Source organism: Zosterops lateralis, assembly GCF_965231275.1.
Source record: "Zosterops lateralis genome assembly, chromosome: 4".
In the NCBI taxonomy this organism is placed as follows: Eukaryota; Metazoa; Chordata; class Aves; order Passeriformes; family Zosteropidae; genus Zosterops; species Zosterops lateralis.
Genome location: NC_139765.1, coordinates 44,428,721 through 44,446,118, shown reverse-complemented (window position 1 = coordinate 44,446,118; position 17,398 = coordinate 44,428,721). Strand labels below are relative to the sequence as shown.

The 17,398-nt window shown below is 35.7% G+C and overlaps 1 protein-coding gene across 3 annotated transcripts in view; it reads left to right on the top strand.

Annotated features, from left to right (window-relative positions):
* Positions 1 to 17,398, top strand: part of TMEM117 (transmembrane protein 117) — a 181,516-nt gene that overhangs the window by 104,634 nt on the left and 59,484 nt on the right. For all 3 annotated transcript variants that reach the window (XM_083858729.1, XM_083858730.1, XM_083858731.1), the window contains exon 5: positions 9,492 to 9,589. In XM_083858729.1, coding sequence (XP_083714855.1) covers positions 9,492 to 9,589 — 98 coding nt within the window. The remainder of the gene's footprint in view (positions 1 to 9,491; positions 9,590 to 17,398) is intronic.

Sequence of the window (17,398 nt, the reverse complement as noted above, 5' to 3'; positions counted from 1 at the left end):
GAGCACACGGGTATGTGCCAAGTGTTACTGAGGAAATTGTTAGATGGAGATGTTGAAAGAAGATAGGCCTGAAATTAAATTTGATCAGTAGCAACCTTTGTCTTGTGAACCTATCTGGCATGGGAGTCCTTCGTGTCTTGGGAACTGATATTTATTCCATGCCTAAAGTGGTATTCTGATCTACAGCAAGTACTCTGGTAAGCTTCCTGTTTGCAAAGTCCTGAAGAACTGCCTTTAGAGACTGCTACTTGTTTTTAGAGATAACTACTCCTTGTCAGTATATCCAGAATGGCTGGCGATCTACCCAGAACAGTTCAGCATCTGTGTTGTATTGCTCCAAATCAAACCAGAATTTGTTCCCAGTTTTTCATTGCTGCAGATAGCGACCTTCCTGGGTTCTATGTCCTTTATGGGACCAGGCAGTTGAACTTGTCTGTGACAGGTACATTCAGACATCAGAAATTTTGCTTCACTTAAGACAGTCTCAGAGGATGAACCACACCTTAATTACTGTGTGCCACTATTTAGTGTATAGTTTCCTATATGCTAAAACACAACCTCTATAATTATGTGATGTGATTGTATACAGCTCAAAGCTGGGAACCTGTAAATGCTGAGGTAAATAAGGAAATGCTTGCATTCCTCCAATATTCCAAAATGTTATGGATCCAACCCTAATTTAAAAACTGTGACTTGAATTTTGCATGAAAGTTTCCCTTACAACATGAACTAATTTTGAACCTTCTACCATAGACTACCTCTATACTAATCAGATGCTGGCTCAATTCTCTCTTCTCTGCATTGGTCTGTAGATAGCTGTAAAATGTAATTAATAGGATTAAAGAAAGAATAAGTTTTGAAGAGTCTGATTCTGCAGCTACAGAAGATGGGGAGACTTAAAGGCTGATACTTTGCCTAGGTGTGTCTTTAGAATTCAAGTCAATGGATAATACCTGTAACATTGGTTAAGATATAAGCACTGTTAGATCCAAGACAAAAAATGGGCACACTGATTTGACTGCTTTAACCAATAGTGTACTGCACAAAAGAAAATCAATGCACCTTTGGCATCGTTCCCTAGAGAACTTCGCAGTTTTAGTCTCAAAAATACAGAAACACATCTTGTGAAAATCTAGGAAAGTACCTCTGTCTCTGATATTTGCATTAGCTGGCTCTGCTCCCTAGGTTGAGTTACTCTTTTGTGATGTGACTTCTCCATTCTCTAAAATCCTTTGCTTACTTCCCTCCAGGACCTGCCAAAGGAACTCTTAAGGATTCTCTAAGTATCTTTGTCTGATACAGCCTACTGAGGACAAAAGCCTATTTTTTAGGCATAGAATATTTGAATAAAGCCCTTTCCTATGAAAAAACCTCATCTCTTATGAGCCACCACATATGTCATTAACCAGGTTAATGACACTTTGGTGAGAAACACTAAAAAATGTAGGAAACCATGTTGGGATTCATGTTATCAGACTTCCAGGGCCAGCAGTGTGACCATCTGAGCAGGTTCTGGTTTAAAGTGAAGAAAAATAGGTGCATCTTTACAACAGAACCTATTTTGAAGTGAGTTTCACCTCTGAAATGCTTTTTCTTTTCACTGACTATAAAAAGACTCTGCATTGATTTAGATGCATGTGCCATGTGCACCAAACAAGGCATGACTTCTGTCTCTGACCTTTCACCAGAACCAAGCTCTCTAAATGAGTAAAGCAAACTTTCCTGCCATGACAGCCTAAAATGGAACTGAGCTGAATGCCTTAAATGAAAATCATGATGCGGCTTTATGTCTCACACTTTGTCTCTAATATGTGACATTACCAGACCTCTGCTTCTGCATTTGTAACACTAATAAGGAAGCTGTAAAGTAAGGAAAAGAGTCTTTAAAATGTGCTGTCAATGATTTTATAAACAGCAAGTGCTTGCCACATGGCAGCCAGGATTTTTTGTTGCACATATGTAGTGATTTGTGTGCACAGTAGGAACTTGAAACATGTTAGGAAACAAAATGGCTTAGAGTTTTTCTGCAGAAACTTTGCTTCAGTTGTAGAATTGATCCTAAATAGTTACTTATGTTTATGAACTGTCAGAGAATTTCCAGTTAAAAGAAAATTCTTGGCTTTTTTTTTTTAAATTTTTAAATTTTTTTAGTTTTAGATTTGGCTTTAAAAAAAAGCCAAACCTAAAATTTATTTAGAAATTATTTCTCCTGGTATTGAAAAACAAAGTATAATTTCCAGAATAGGTTGAATAGACTTAAAATAATTGCAGACCAGATTTCTTCCTAACTCACCTTTTGATATCTAAAGGTTTTTAACAGAAATTCATTGTGGGCTAGATGTTGGCTTTGTGGAGCATTCTGTCCTAACTGAATTTGGAAACTCAAAGGAAGTGCTGGCAGAAGTGACTTTTTTAAAGTTGAACCTGAAGTGTATGTATTTTCAGTGGTTCTTGCCATCTTGTTGAGTTGTTATCCCTGCATGGTTGTGCAGAAACCATTATGACAATATTTGAAACAAAATCAAGACATTCTAGATAAAAAAGAGGCTTGCTGCTTCCTCGGTGGGGAGAGAAAAAAATTTGCGTGCATCAGTAAAGATGGCAGTAATTAACATAAGCCTCCTCCATGTTTATACAGAAGATGATCTTTAACTGGTTTTGGTGGATATTCAGACATAAGACAGTACACATCTCCAAATGTTGTGGATTGGGAGAATAAGAGCTCATAGGAACGATACTTAGGAAACATAGTAGGAAATATGCAAATACACAAAATTGTACTGGGGACCATTGTGGGAGCCACAAAAGTGAACCACAATATTCTTTATCAATCATATTGGTTACTAAATTGTGACAGCAATTTAATGTTGTTTTTCAGGATTTACTTATTGTTAGAACAGCATGTAAGACAAGGACAATGTTCTGTGTTTGATCAAAATGAGAAAACAATAAAGAGTATATTGAAGGGGCCATTTTGTCTCTGTGATTGTTGTTGCTTTGAAAATGCAAATATGAAAAGAATTTTTGCAATTAAATTGAAGGAGAAGCAACCTAAAAGAACCTTTTTTTTTTAGGGTAGAAATCAACTGAATTAGAAATGTTCCAAAATAGAGGAAGCAGACAAAACTTTAAAATCTAGTAGTGTATTTACAGCCGCTTAATAATATTTAGCTTGAAAAATATTGGCCCCCCCCCTTATAGATCTGTAAGCCTGATTACAAATATTTGTTAAATTTGTTTTCAATCATTTACACATTTTGTTTATTCCAAAATGCAGCAGAGGGGGTTGAAATAAATTAATGGTTATTTCAGAAGAATGTGTAACAAAGGTCTTAACATTTCCTCTCAACTGACAAAACAATTTCAGAATTAAAAGAGGCATTGCATATTATCATGTGTAAGCTGTGTAGCAGTTGATGTACAATCACAGAATCATACAACTGTAAGGGCTGGAAGTGACTTCTGGAGATCATCTAGCCCAAGCCCCTGTCTAAACAAAGTCACTTAGAGCAGATGACACAGACTATGTCCAGATGGGTTTGGAATGTTTCCAGACGGGGAGACTCCACAACCTTCCTGGACAGCCTTGTTCTAGTTCTCTGCAACCCTCAGTGTGAGGAAGTTCCTCCTCATGTTGAGGTAGAACTTCTTGGTGCTCAGTTTATGGCTATTGTTCCTTGTCCTGTTGCTGGGCACAACTGAAAAGAGTCTGGCACCATCCTCTTGGCACCCACCTTTGAGATATTTATATGTACTAATGAGATGCCGTCTCAGTCTTCTCCAGACTAAACAGGCCCAGCTCCTGCAGTCTCTCCTCATAAGGGATATGCTCCACACCCCTCATCATCGCTGTGGCCTCCCATGGATCCTCTCCAGTAGATCCTTTACTTTCTGAACTGTGGAGCCCTGAGCTGGACACAGCACTCCAGATGTGGCCTCACCAGGGCCAAGTGGAGGGACAGGATCACCTCTCTCCACCTGCTGGCCACACTCTTCCCAAGGCACCTGAGGGTTCCATTGGCCCTCCTGGTCACAAGGATGCTGCTAGCTCATAGTCAGCTCTCCAGGTTTGCCAGGTTTACCAGGTCCTTCTCCACAGAGCCGCTTCCAGGAGGTCAGCCCCAGCCTGTGCTGGCACTGGGATTATTCCTCCCCAGATGCAGGGTCCTCATTTGTCTTCTCTGAACCTCATTAAGTTTCTTTCTGCCCAACTTTCCAGCCTACCAACATCCATATGAATGGACAAAGCAGAGCCTTCAGGTGTATCAACCACCCCCCATAGTTTCTCATCATATGCAAACTTGCTGAGGGTACATTCTATCCCTTTGTCCACATTGCTAACAAAAAAGTTAAGACTGGTCCCAGTATTGATCCCTGGGGAACACCACTGACTACAGGCTTCCAGCTGGATCCTACTCAGCTGATCAGAACCCTCTAAGTTCTGCTATTCAGCCAGTTCTTGATCCCCTTCATGGGTCCATTCATCTGACCCACAATTTCTGAGCTTATCAATGATGTTGTTATGGGAAACAGAGTCAAAAGCTTTGCTGGAGTTGAGACAGGCAACATCAGCTATACTCCCCTCCTTGACCCATCCTGTCATGCCATCATAGAGTATAGGATTGGTAACCATCCACAGAAGACAGTTTTCTCCCAGAAATCCAGATGAAAAAAACATAAAAACATTTCCCCTATAGGTTACTTTTATATGTCAAGTGAACAGCTCCACAGTTTTTACTTATCTCAAAGAAGAGCAAAGTGGTGGATAGAAACTTTTAATGACTGAGTACTAAATGTTTCCCTAATTTGGTATGTGATCACTGTGATGTAGTCTAGTACTTAAAGACTGAGATATGATAAAGAATTGATGTGCAGTTAGTGGGACACCTATATATAGCTCTTACCTAAAAGCACATAACAGCAAAGCAAGGAGAGTGTATCCCCTCAGCAATATGCATTAGCTCTCATTGACTTCCCACTCTGACTTCAGAAAACATAATTACTTTAACCTGATTTAGCCTCTGTTTTTTCCAGAAAAAAACCTCGCATACTTTTCAGAAACACACAGGCAATGTTCAGTCTTTGAAAAACTATTGATGGATTCTTTAGAAGAGGAAAGAAATGTTCATGGTCTTGCCATGGGAAACTGCCCTCTGTCCTGTCCCGTTAATATGGCATCCTTACAGTTCCCGAAAGGTTTTAGAATTTATGATTTTCACTCTTATCAATGAAATGCCCTAGTTGCAGGACTGAAAATAATGTTTCTTATTTAGAGTTTGGGGTGACTGGAGATGTGCAAGATATGCACTATTTGAAGGCTGAGTGTCAAGTGAAATTAATATAGTGCTACTTACAAAGAGGTTTATGATTTAGAATAAAATATTTAAAATTTTAAAATTATAAAACTTGAAACTTCTGATTAAAACTTTTAATATTTGAGTCATGTATTTCACAGTAATAGATAGATATATTTTGGCAAATGCAATTATTCAGGGTACTCTGTTTTCCAGCAATAACACTGTGATGTCACATCCTTCTGGCTGAGTAGTTGCACACAAGCAGCTTCTTTACTGATATTTTATGTTGGGAGTCCTACTGTCCATTAGACTACTTGCTACTCATTGCGTTATCAAAATAATACAAAAATATTTCATATTTCACCATTTAGTTTGTGTTGTCAGGCTTTACTTGTGGATCTTAGATTCTTCTACCTTCTGTTGTATTCTGGAAGGCTGCTCTTACCCTGTTTCGGTGATTTATCCAAGTATGAATAAAGCAATGAAAATGCTCTGTTACCAGCTTGTCTCCACTTCATAAATATTTCAGCATAGAATATATTGTGTCCTAAAGCCCAGAGTCTATTTCTCTAGTAAGAAACAGTTTCTGCAGCAGCTTATATGAAGAAGAGCTACTATTAAACCAACTGATGTACTTTTGTATTTCTACATTTCTAGAATACAATTTGCCAGATGAAAACAGCTTGGCGAGCAGCCTGTGCCACATCAGTTTTCTGTGGTTTGTCTCTTTGTGCTCAGAAGATGATAGCAGAGTTCCTTCTAGTGAAATATTTGGATGATACTTTGTAGGCATGACCAAAGTATAACATAATTTTCTTCTTCTTTATTTTTTAAAAAAGTTTTTTAAATTATTGTTTTATTTTTATTTTTTAAGGGAGCTTCCACTTTCTGTTAACTTAGAAGAGATACTTTTTCCTCATCTGGCACTCCCAGTGCAGAGGTTGCCTCTGCTGGGAAGGACCCTGTGAGGTACAACGTAGCATCATTTGACATGAGTGTCTATGGAGAGATGTAATGTGCAGAGTATCCTGAAAATAGGATCAAAGAGTAACTGCATGGAAAGAATAAATGATCCTTAAGGTGGCTTACTGCTCCACTTGGTACATCTCAGGTATCTTAGGTATCTTACTCTTTTGTTGGGTTTTTTTTTTGAAGTTTTTAATGATTTTGCTCTCTGCGCTTCTTGTCTGAGTAAGTTACTTGCTCTGAATGGGTTTGAATCCCAGATTCTTTCTTCTATGTGATACAACATCATTTTTCAAATTATTGTATTGCATATTGTATAGTAGTATCTATTGTAGGCCAGGGTGGATGGGGGTCTGAACAACCTGGTTTAGGGCAAGGTGTCCCTGCCTATGGCAGGGTGCAGTTGGAACTAGAGGAATCTATAAGGTCCCTTCCAACCCAAGCCTTTCTGTGGTTTGTCAATTGTACCAAACATCAAAAGTATCATATCAAAAGGAACAATTTTATTTTTCTGTAACAGAAAAATGGGAATCATAACATTTTGCTATTGATGGCAGCAATCAATCTTTTTAAAACTATTAGGAGCGGCTTCATAATTAATAGAAAATGTGTAATATGAATAGTTGATAAAATAATATTTTATAGGGCAAAATGAAAATTAAGATTCTGTAATATATATAAGACATACTAATTATTAATGGAAATTGAGTTTTTTGTGGCATTGCTGTAACTTATAAAGCCAGGCAATGTGTGTGATACAGCTTTTTCTTTGCAATTTAATACAGTGTAACTATTTCTCTCATGAAGCACTAAATAAAATGAAAGCATATATGCTGTCTGTATGTAAGGACCGTTCCTTTTTGAACTGAAGCAGTGTAATTATTGATTAAAGTATATTGCATCTCCTGATTCAAGAAAAAAATGTATTACTTAATTACATTTTAAGTGGCTTTCCCTATTTCATCTTGATTATGTAAGATGCAAGCAGACATTTACTAAAGTGTTCAAAATTTTATTCCCATGTATAAGCAATGTTTACAAACATAGTCCAGTAAAACAGAGTTAAATGTATGCTGTCCAGCAATTATGTTATGAAATATGAATAGAGAAAGAAAATATGAATAGAGAAAGAAAATATGAATAGAGAAAGAAAAACACATACATTTCTTTACACTAAGTTCTGCAAATTAAATTAAAGTTTATATTTTTTCTTTTTCTAAAAACAATGAGTGTTTTATATTTAAATCTTGATATCTAAAACTTATCTGCTGTATGACAGTATTGACTATTTTTCTCCTGTGAGTTGTTTTCCACAGTGACTTTCCTTGACCAAATCAGAAAATGAATTTGATTTCTCTAATGCAAAAGGTAATTGGATTTCTCTTCATGGAATGCATCCCTTTAATGACTGTGTCTGCTTCAGCCAATTTAGCTGCAACTGACCTGACATTGATCTGGTGATATGACTTTAAATAAACGCCAAAGTTGGGAGATGAAAGACCAACTATTTGATATCAGAAAGAACATTTCCTGCGTCATCTTGCCATTTTCCTCAGAAAATATCTCCATCTCGTATGTCATTCTTACGAAACATGTTCCTCTAGTAATTGGCCATAGAGCTGCAAACTGTATCTTCTTCCAGATAATTTCCTAGAAAGTATCTGGAGAAACTATTTCGAAGAAAGCCTCTTGAAATATCTGTTCTTCTTTGCAAATATTCGTTACTATGTAGACTCTTCCTAAGAGGGAAAAAAAGTGTTTCTAAAGTAGTGAATTGAATCTTTACAGAGGTCTTATTCAGCATTAAATATTTATTGAAATATTTATTTAGATAACTGGAACCTTATAAAAAAGTATTATAGCTTGCTGATCAGAGAAAAGATTTACCCACATAAAGCAGTTATTAAAGGTGGTATTTTTAAGATATTTGTTCTTTGTTAAGGTTAGGTTTAATGGAATAACGAAATTCTAGAATGTGCATTTTTATTTATTTAACATAGTCATTATCCTTTGGACCCATCCCAGGCTAATACACTGAGCGCTTTTAACCCCAAATGAACTTGAAGCCGAAATTCAGCAGTTGAGTCCATTTTTAATTTGTTCATTGGCCATGTGGTTTTCTTATAAACACTATTAATGACATTGATTGAAAGTGATAGCTTACTCTCTGGATGATAAACTGGATTTTAAAAAATCTGAATTCTTTTCTTCAGTTTGATGTTATTTCCTTCTGAAACCTTAAGATTTATTTTCATTTTGATCAAAACACATAGTAATTTCTCACTCTTTACTGATAACAGTGAGATAGAATTTTGTTTACTTATCTGCATTTTGAAGCAGGTGGTCATCCCCATTTCCTTTAGCTGATCAATTATTGCTTAAATCTTTACAAATGGATAGGTTTTCCACTCTGAATCTTTTGCACAACAGAATTTATGAGTTTATTGTGATGTAACTTTTGGTGCTTTTTAGTACAGTTAATTTGAAGTAAGTGGATGTGAAAACACAGCTTCCCAAAGAAGCAGGTGCCTGAGGGGTATTCACCTCCCTCACTGAGCTGAAAGTCATTTTTAATACTTTCATGTACCACCCAGAAGTACTGCATACATATGAGTCTCTGGACAGAGAAACAGATGGTCTCTTTAGATAGGAATTATGAAAACGAGAATAAATATTTCATACTTTTAAATTTTTTTGCAAGTTTTATGGAGTTTTTTTCTGTTCTAGTCCCAAGTGTGCATTTTATACTGATAGCAGAAACTGAGAGGACATTATAAATGTTAAATAGTGCTTAATTCACAGACTTCCACTCCCTAGATGTGCAGTTCTGATTTCAAGAGTGGAAATTCCACTGATGCTCTCTCAGGGAAGTGGTTCCCCTCTTCCAGATTGGGCCAGAAAGCTTCACAGCCACAGAGGAATGGAACTCACATCCTGTAGGTTGCTGTAACTTTTAGACTGGTTCCTCTTATCTTCTTATCTTTGGATCTCTACAGTCTTCATTGTTTCTCACAGAGTTGCATGCACTTCTAGAGACAGAATATGTAGCCCAATATTTGTTATCTTGATTGCAAATAACACTGGACATACTATTATTAGTCTACTATCTGTTATCATTATCAAAACTGATGCAGGGGTGCCACGCATAAAATAAAAATGCTTCTGAAGTCCTTGCTAGTACTGCCTTATGTAACACCAGTGTAACTACTATTTCTTCTTTCCCTATAGGTCACAGATATGATGCTGCAGGACAAACCCTACCCAGACTGGGGAAAGTCTGCCAGAGCTTTCTGGAAGAAAGGAAACATTAGGATCATTTTATTCTGGTAGGAAAATAGTAATATCAAATTACTGTAAACAAAATTTTTATAGAAGGTTGAAAAACATACCTTCTATGACCATCTGTGGCAGAAAGTGATATGGTTGAAAAGAAAAGGTAAATCTGGTCTAACAAAAAAATAAACACTGCAGAAGTGGCACATGAGTGGGGAATTCCTAATCGAAATATTTGGTGTAGAAATATAATTTTTAAATTGAATTATACAGTTTCTTTTATTCTATTTTTACACTTTCTGATTGGGTTGCAAGATTTTTTGCTATCTGTGATAATATTTGGGTGTCGTACTGTAATTCCTTGTAATAAAGGAGATGTTTGAATTTCCTTTTGTGGCCATGAAATTAATTTTAGCAATTCCTTGAATTACCACAGGAATAGGATTTAAAATGTCACGTCAGTCTCAGATAATTTAGGAAAAAATATTAAAAAATCAATGCAAAAAGTTGTGAGGGTTAAGAGTTTATGTCACCTCAAACGTAGCCTCTTCCAGATAAATTCTAGACAAATGTAACTTTTGGAAAAGAACACAAATTATGACAGGAAAAATGGAAGATGGAGAATATATATTCTGAGAAGCAGTCTGAAGACCTTATAGCTGAAGATTTAAGAAATAGCTAAGATATTTTCAATTATATCAGAACTGGAAAAACTCATGAAAATGTCATCAGACCTGCTGTTTTTAAAAAAACAGATTTCAAAAAACTCTTACAGAGAAGCTGAAAGATTTATTTGTATGGAGTCTCTTACAGAAAATGCAATAAAGTATCTCCACTTTAAAGGAGTAAAAAGCAAGCTATTATATTAAGGGAATAAAAGAGAATAAGAGAAAATTGAAAAGAAAGCAGAATCAGGTGGCTGATTGGCTACACACAAAGCTTATAAGGAACTGAAGGGGTTGAGCTGATGCAAGTTTATTAGCACTTAATTGCCTATTGAAAAATTGAATATTAAAATTTGGATACTGTTTTGCTTTTTCTGCCTTTTTTGTTTTCAGCAAACTAGTATTATCCTACTGGCCTGTAAGTGTGAGTTCAGTTTTAGCTTAATGGATTGACTATATTATATAATTATATATTATATTTCATTATATGTCAATAATGGAATTATGAGCAGAGCTCTAGATTAATTTCTGCTAAAGGAAGCCAGGGAATCTTTGCCAAAAGAAAACCTTCTTTGATCTCTTAGAACTTTTTGCACATGTCATCAAAGTAATGGATGAGGGAGAAATGCTTGATCTAATTTATTTGGACTTTCCCAAGGCTTTTGACAAAGTTCTTTACTGAATGCAATTAAGAAAACTAGTAAGACTAAGTGTGTTATCATTTAGAAATAATCTCAGAAATGTACATTGAAAGTTATGAATAAAATAATAAATTTTTGCTACATTGATAAGGCCAAGGAGTTACGTTATTTAATGTTTGAAGTAGTATTCATTATTTATATACATCATAAATATTAGTGATGTGAAAGAACTTAAAAATTAAGTTAATAATTTGAAAAATGCATGAAAAAGGGCTCTTAGAAAACTAGGTGAAAAAAAAAATGTGACTGAATACTTGAGTTATGGATGGGGGCGGGGGGATTCAAGTAGCTCCTTGTCATCATTTCAGGATGTGCAGAGGAAGATTCTGCCTCAGCGTTCAGGGATGGGCAAAAAGGTAAAGCAGATGTATCAAAAAAATTAACAGACAGTTGCCAAGTGGGCTATCAATGATTGTAGTGTCATCTGAGCAAAAAGCTTATTCTAAAACATCATTGATTTTTTTCATCCTTGTCTGAAGAATAGCTTTGTCTGAAAGACTGTAAAGGAGATTAGTTAAGATTTGAGAAAAAACTTAATTACATGAAAAGGCTGGAAAATTGGAAAAAAGCAAGGTGACGTGATAGTTTTCAAATTTATGCCTGTCGGGGAGATCAATAAAACAGTATTAAAATTACGTAAATATTGCTGCAAGCAATTTTCTTCCACTCTAAAATGTTAAAAATCAGTATCTTAGTTCAAATAATACAAATCCTACCAAAAGTTCAATATAGAGATGAGTAAAAAAAGGGGGTTTTCATGCAAGTGTCTCATACTAAAGGGTATGCTCAAAACCTAAAGGGTGACATAAATGCTTTTATTTTTAGCTTTAAGTAGTGAAATAAAATAGCCCTGGATGACAATCTATATTCTGTAAACATTATTTATATCGTGCAAGGTAGACATCAGTAAAAATAGATTTTTTTCTTCTCCATTAGGTAGGAAAAATAAAGGCGTGATAATGTTATGCATGGTAACGTGAGGTATTTGCATTTACTTTATTGTTGCTTAAACAATGTGATGTGTACAGCCTCATTTCTGAAATGTGCTAAATGAAGCATCCTCAACAGTGTGTCCTACACAGATCCTGATAGGTCAAAATCCATTTATTCAGGACATTTTCTAGTAGCACACCTGTTTAGTAAGCTAGTGCAATACTGTGCACTGTATTTTAATTATTCCTAGTATAGATATGTGATACACACTCTAAAGTGGTTGATGAAATGAAAACTTTAGATACAAACTAGACTCGTTTTTCTTATATTATCTTTTGTATTTTCAGCTTTACTTTGCAAAATCAGAAAATTTCTGTAGATGTACCAAAGATTGATGGATTGTAAAGGTGGTGAAGGCACCATCCACTCATTTATGATAGTTAATTATGTGGCTGCTTTGTTTCTTATTTGGAAATGTTTTCAGCTCTTCAATGCAACTAATTCACTAAGGTTTTGATTTATCTTATAATTTCCTATTTTAAATCATTCTCTGGAAACACTGTTTGCAACTGCTTGAGTGTTGCTCCTGAAGATTCTGTCTGACTTCTGTATTTCTTCACTATATAATTCTTCCACAAACACCTCATCTAGCTAAAGAATGATAAGTTGCTATTTGCCTTTGTGTAGTCCATCACTAAGGAGTACTTTGAAGTGCCTTCAACTTTTTTGAAGTCAGAGGTTGTCTTTTTTTCATAAAAAGGTCCCCATTTTGGTAATTTCCAGCTCTGCTCATGGCTAATTCCATCATTCTAAGGCAGCTTTGTGTAATGCTGTTATACTGCTGAGTGATACAATGCAAATACACTTTTCCATGTGTTTAAGAAAGTGTGTTGTCAAGAGGACTTCTAGGTAGCCATGAAGATTTTTGAGCCCTGATGGAATTACTAAGATGTGCAGACATGTTTGTTGGTCACGAAAGAAAGATACACACAAGGAATTAAATATCTGCACCACCTGCAGTCAGATGAGTCTCTCTACAGACCACTGTCTTTGGTGCTGTCATCACTGTCAGTATTGCAAAATCATAAGCATGACATGAAACAGGCTGATTTTTTTTAATGTTGATATCTTGGCTGATTTAAGAGAGACAAATTATATATGACATGAGCAGACTGGCATTTGAAAGAAGCAAAAAAGGAAAGAAGTTTGTTGAATAAAGTCAAATAAAGATCTTGGGCAAGTCTGATGACAAGTCAACAGCTGTAGCTAGGGGTAAGATAAGACAATATAGAACCATATTTAATTTTGATGTTGGATATTACATGAAGCAGGGGCAGAAGTAGAATTTGATAATACTGATTATTTTGCAAATAACTTTTTTTTTTATTTATTTCCCTGCAAACATTTAATAAGTCCAACCTACACCAGAGATGTCCCCTACACATCTGCACAGGAGCGAGCTCTTCCCAGCAGTACAGGCAGGTGATGTTAGAGGCAGCCCACACAGAGCCCCAGTGTGTGCTCAGGCTGTACACTCATCACTCATTTAACATATTGCTCTCTGCCACCGAGGCCTGGGGTGCCTATCTCTGCCTACTTTGTGCCTGAAATCACTGTCTCCTCCTTGCTGTGTCTTCTGCAGTGACCTGCCATATCCTGTGGAGAGCTGAGCATAGTAGTTAGAATAAAATCATAAGGACATCTCTGGGCTGTGTGCACTTGGCTCAATAGAGGCAAGACCTCAATACTCTCTTTTGACAAAATGCTCCAATATTAATTGTCCTCAAGATCTTCCTAACAGAGTATGGAGGGTTTATAATTAGCAAGGCATAAAGAATGTTAACTTTTCACCATAGGGAGAAAACAGAGCACAGTCAAAAAGAAACCAGTTTATGGGAATAGAGGAAAAGAATGCTGAGGTCTGTGTAACCAGGTAACAGAAAATTGATATTCAAAGTTAGATTATCAAAATTGGGGATTGTAGAGATAACAGTAGATTGTGCAGCTGAATCTTGATTGCAGACAGGGTGAACAATATATACAAGCTGAACCTTTTGAATATGCAAGTTCCAGGCTGGAATCCATTTCTGTGGTATCCCTGGCTAGACATTCATTGTATGTGTTCACAATGATCAGTCTTTATTGGTGCAATAAAGACAATTGTCCTTTGACACAGGATTCTTGTCTGAAATAATGCAAAACAGATACCAATATGAAAAAGAAATAGAGTAATACAGATAATTGTAAATTTTTGATTCTCTGTTTGCTGTTTGAGTTCACAAACTAAACATTCTTCTATTAGTGTGTATTTCCATAAGCTCCTGTTAGCTTTCTTTAATAAAAATACAACTACACATGCTCAGAAATGTGTGTTAGGAACCACAGTATTTTAATTTAACAAATCAACCTAGTAATATAGATTTAGAAGCTTTTATTTAAAGTAATTGTGCAGAATTGCTATAGCATTCTAATTTATGTACACAGATTTATACTGGCTTGTGTCAAACATAGCTTACATTAGTATTCTTAACTGGACAATATTTTGTGTCCTGGAAGTAGAGAAAGCTTCCTTATGAGATAGATAGCCACATCTTCTATAAAGAAATAAAAGCAGTTTCCATAATAGATTTTCTATTATGTACCTATTTGAACATTTGGTTTGATAAATTATATTTCCATATTCTATGTTTTCACAATCAGAATGATAAATTTGTACTGTAAAATTATCTTCTTTTCACATATATGAATGTTCAAAATGCGGCTTCTAAAAACATTCATTCTTCTCACTATAGGCTGCATTGAAAAAAACTAACTACACATTATAGCTCAATCAATTTAAGTTGTGCACTAACTGAAACAAAACAAACATTCCATTAAATTTGAGCAAAAGTTTTTGGGATACATTCCCACAAATAAAACTGCATGAACAACTAAATAATTGTATCTATAATATATGCGCATTTAGATACACATACAGTACTCTCTCCCTGGTTTGGGAGTTTTTAAGTATATCTATTAATTCTTTCATATTTAAGTAATTTATCTTGGGATAAGGTACTGACTACTGAACAGAAACCTGGAATCATCTAAAAAGTAAGGCAGATTGCCTGGTAAATAGCATAAATAGTATAAAAGAACATATAAATATTTCCCAATATTGTTGCTCACAGTAAATCTTAGACTAGAACCCAAGTGAATATCAGTTTGGATAGCAAGACAATACATAATTTTCTTATGATTTCCTTTTTGTCTCAATGCAAAATATTCACTAAGGTCCTCCACAGATTATTTATATTGAGTGATCTGACTACCAGTCTGGTCTGGCATTGTTAAATATATTCTGTCAAGATAAAACTGTCCATGAATAGTAATTGTTACGTTTAGTGTGGCTCAAGATGTATGAATATAATTTCTTGAGACATGACTAAGATATTTTTGAGAGCATTTATTTCATTTCTGGGTATTATTGATAAGCTATGATGTGAAATGACAATTTTTTAACATGGAAAAATTTCAAAAATAATTAATAATAATACAGAATGTTGAACTTTTATTTATGTAAATGAGAGTTAAGGTTTCTGCCTATTTTTAGGTTTTATTATTTATTATTTTGAATTTTTGAAAGCATTGAATAAATACAAATATGTTGTATTATCAAAAATATTTGCAGGAAAGTTTTTCTTCAACTTGGTCCTATACAAATTCTCTGGTTCATGTCCTGAGGAAAAGTTTTCCACTTGGATAACAGAGTGCTTTTACAGTTCTAGTATGAAAAAGTAAAGGTGGTCAAAACTCACCAGTATGGTTGAAGCTTGGCAACCACATGAGTCAGATACATTTTTGGACCTTGTTCTCAGATGCCCCCACTCCTCAGTGCATGAAAACTATTGCACCAGCAATTCAGAGTTCTCCCACCAATCTGCTCTCCTCAGCGGGTACTGCTTTCAGCTGGAAGTGTTTCTCAGTCCCTAGCAGAACGTCTGCCCTTCTCTTTCCCTTCTTCCCTTCCTCCCTTTCTCCAGCACAGCAATAGCCCTAAATGCTGCTAAGTTTGCAGAAGCAAGAGGGAAAGGGTAAGGATGATCTGGGGCCCTAGGTCAGCTGTGGGGAGGATGGCTTCTGACATTGCATTTGCTGATCTGACATTGTGGTCTGTCTCAACCTTTCCCTGGCTTTTCTGGGAGCGTCTTAGGGACTGCAATCACTCCACAGGCCTCCCATGTGGCCACATGGAGTATGTTCTGCATAGACTACTAATGCACTGCATGAGAGGTGGATGCTTTGCATCACATTATTTATATATGAGCAGAGAAAAGGTATTCATATGGGAGGGCATGCAGGTGGAAGTCTCCCATCTGTCTCAACTATCAAGGAAGAAATCTGTAGCTTGCCTGTGCCAGTTTCTATCTGGAAAGGCTGTGTCATGCATTTTCCCATACCCTAGTTGTGACAGGAAGAAAGAATAGTGAGACAAATCACTCTTCATCTCACTTTTCTTCTCAAGGCAAAGCTTTTGAGGGAGAGATTATTAAGTTTAGGGAGCTCTGAGCTCTGAGATTTAAAAAAATAATTTAAAACCAAGGAAACAAATGAAAATTGTGAGATCACTTTAGCTTGAAGATTAAGTTCTTTATTTTTCTCATTCAAGTTACATTAAGTGGTCTCATCCTATTTTTTGTTCTGATGGAGACTCCTACAAATCAAACAAAAATATATGTTGCTTCTTATTTGTATTTGCATGAATAAGAAAAAGGTTGGCAGAGGAGGAGAGTGAGTATAGCATGGCAGCTTTCCTTTCACATGAAGTAGAACATACGTGTTCATCTACATCCACTCACACAATCACACACTTGACAGGGCAACAGAGGGAAGCAAGGGAGTTCCTAATGCCCCTGCAATTACACCATTCCCCTGGTAAGTTCTAGCGTGGAAACATTTAATGTCCTGGGGTTTAAAAAAAATATTCACAGACCAATCTGCCTGAAAGATAATTATACTGAAGAGAGAAAAGCATAACCCATTAGCTACAATGGGCTTTTGGACTGGGCCCATAGACATAAATTTCACCTTTAATTTGGATTTAAATTCTCTGAACCACTGTACTACACATGTATTTTATACCATATCTTTTCAGTTCTTCAGCCTGTTTAAATTTTTTTTGAGTTATATTTGGTAGATACTTGCAATTCAGTAGTTGATTGCCTGTTAGAAAAAAACCCTGGTTTTATTCCTATATAATTGCTAAATTCCTAAGTTTAGACTTCGTAATTGGATGGATATGGCAATCCATGTTCACCTCTTTCTAAAAGTACATTTTATTCCATCTATATTACTGAGAAAGAGGTATATCATGAACAATTGCTAAAAATATTTTGTCCTATGTATAGCTTTAATAAAACTTCTTAAGTGTAGTGTCTCCAATGTTTCAGTAATAGCAGTACTGCTAAATTACAGCACTTTCACAAAATCACATTCTATGCCAAAACCTGAGAAGCTCTAGTTCTTAGATAAAAATTTTCCTTGGGAAATTCCAAGTTCTTTTCTCTGAATGAGTTTCAGTTCT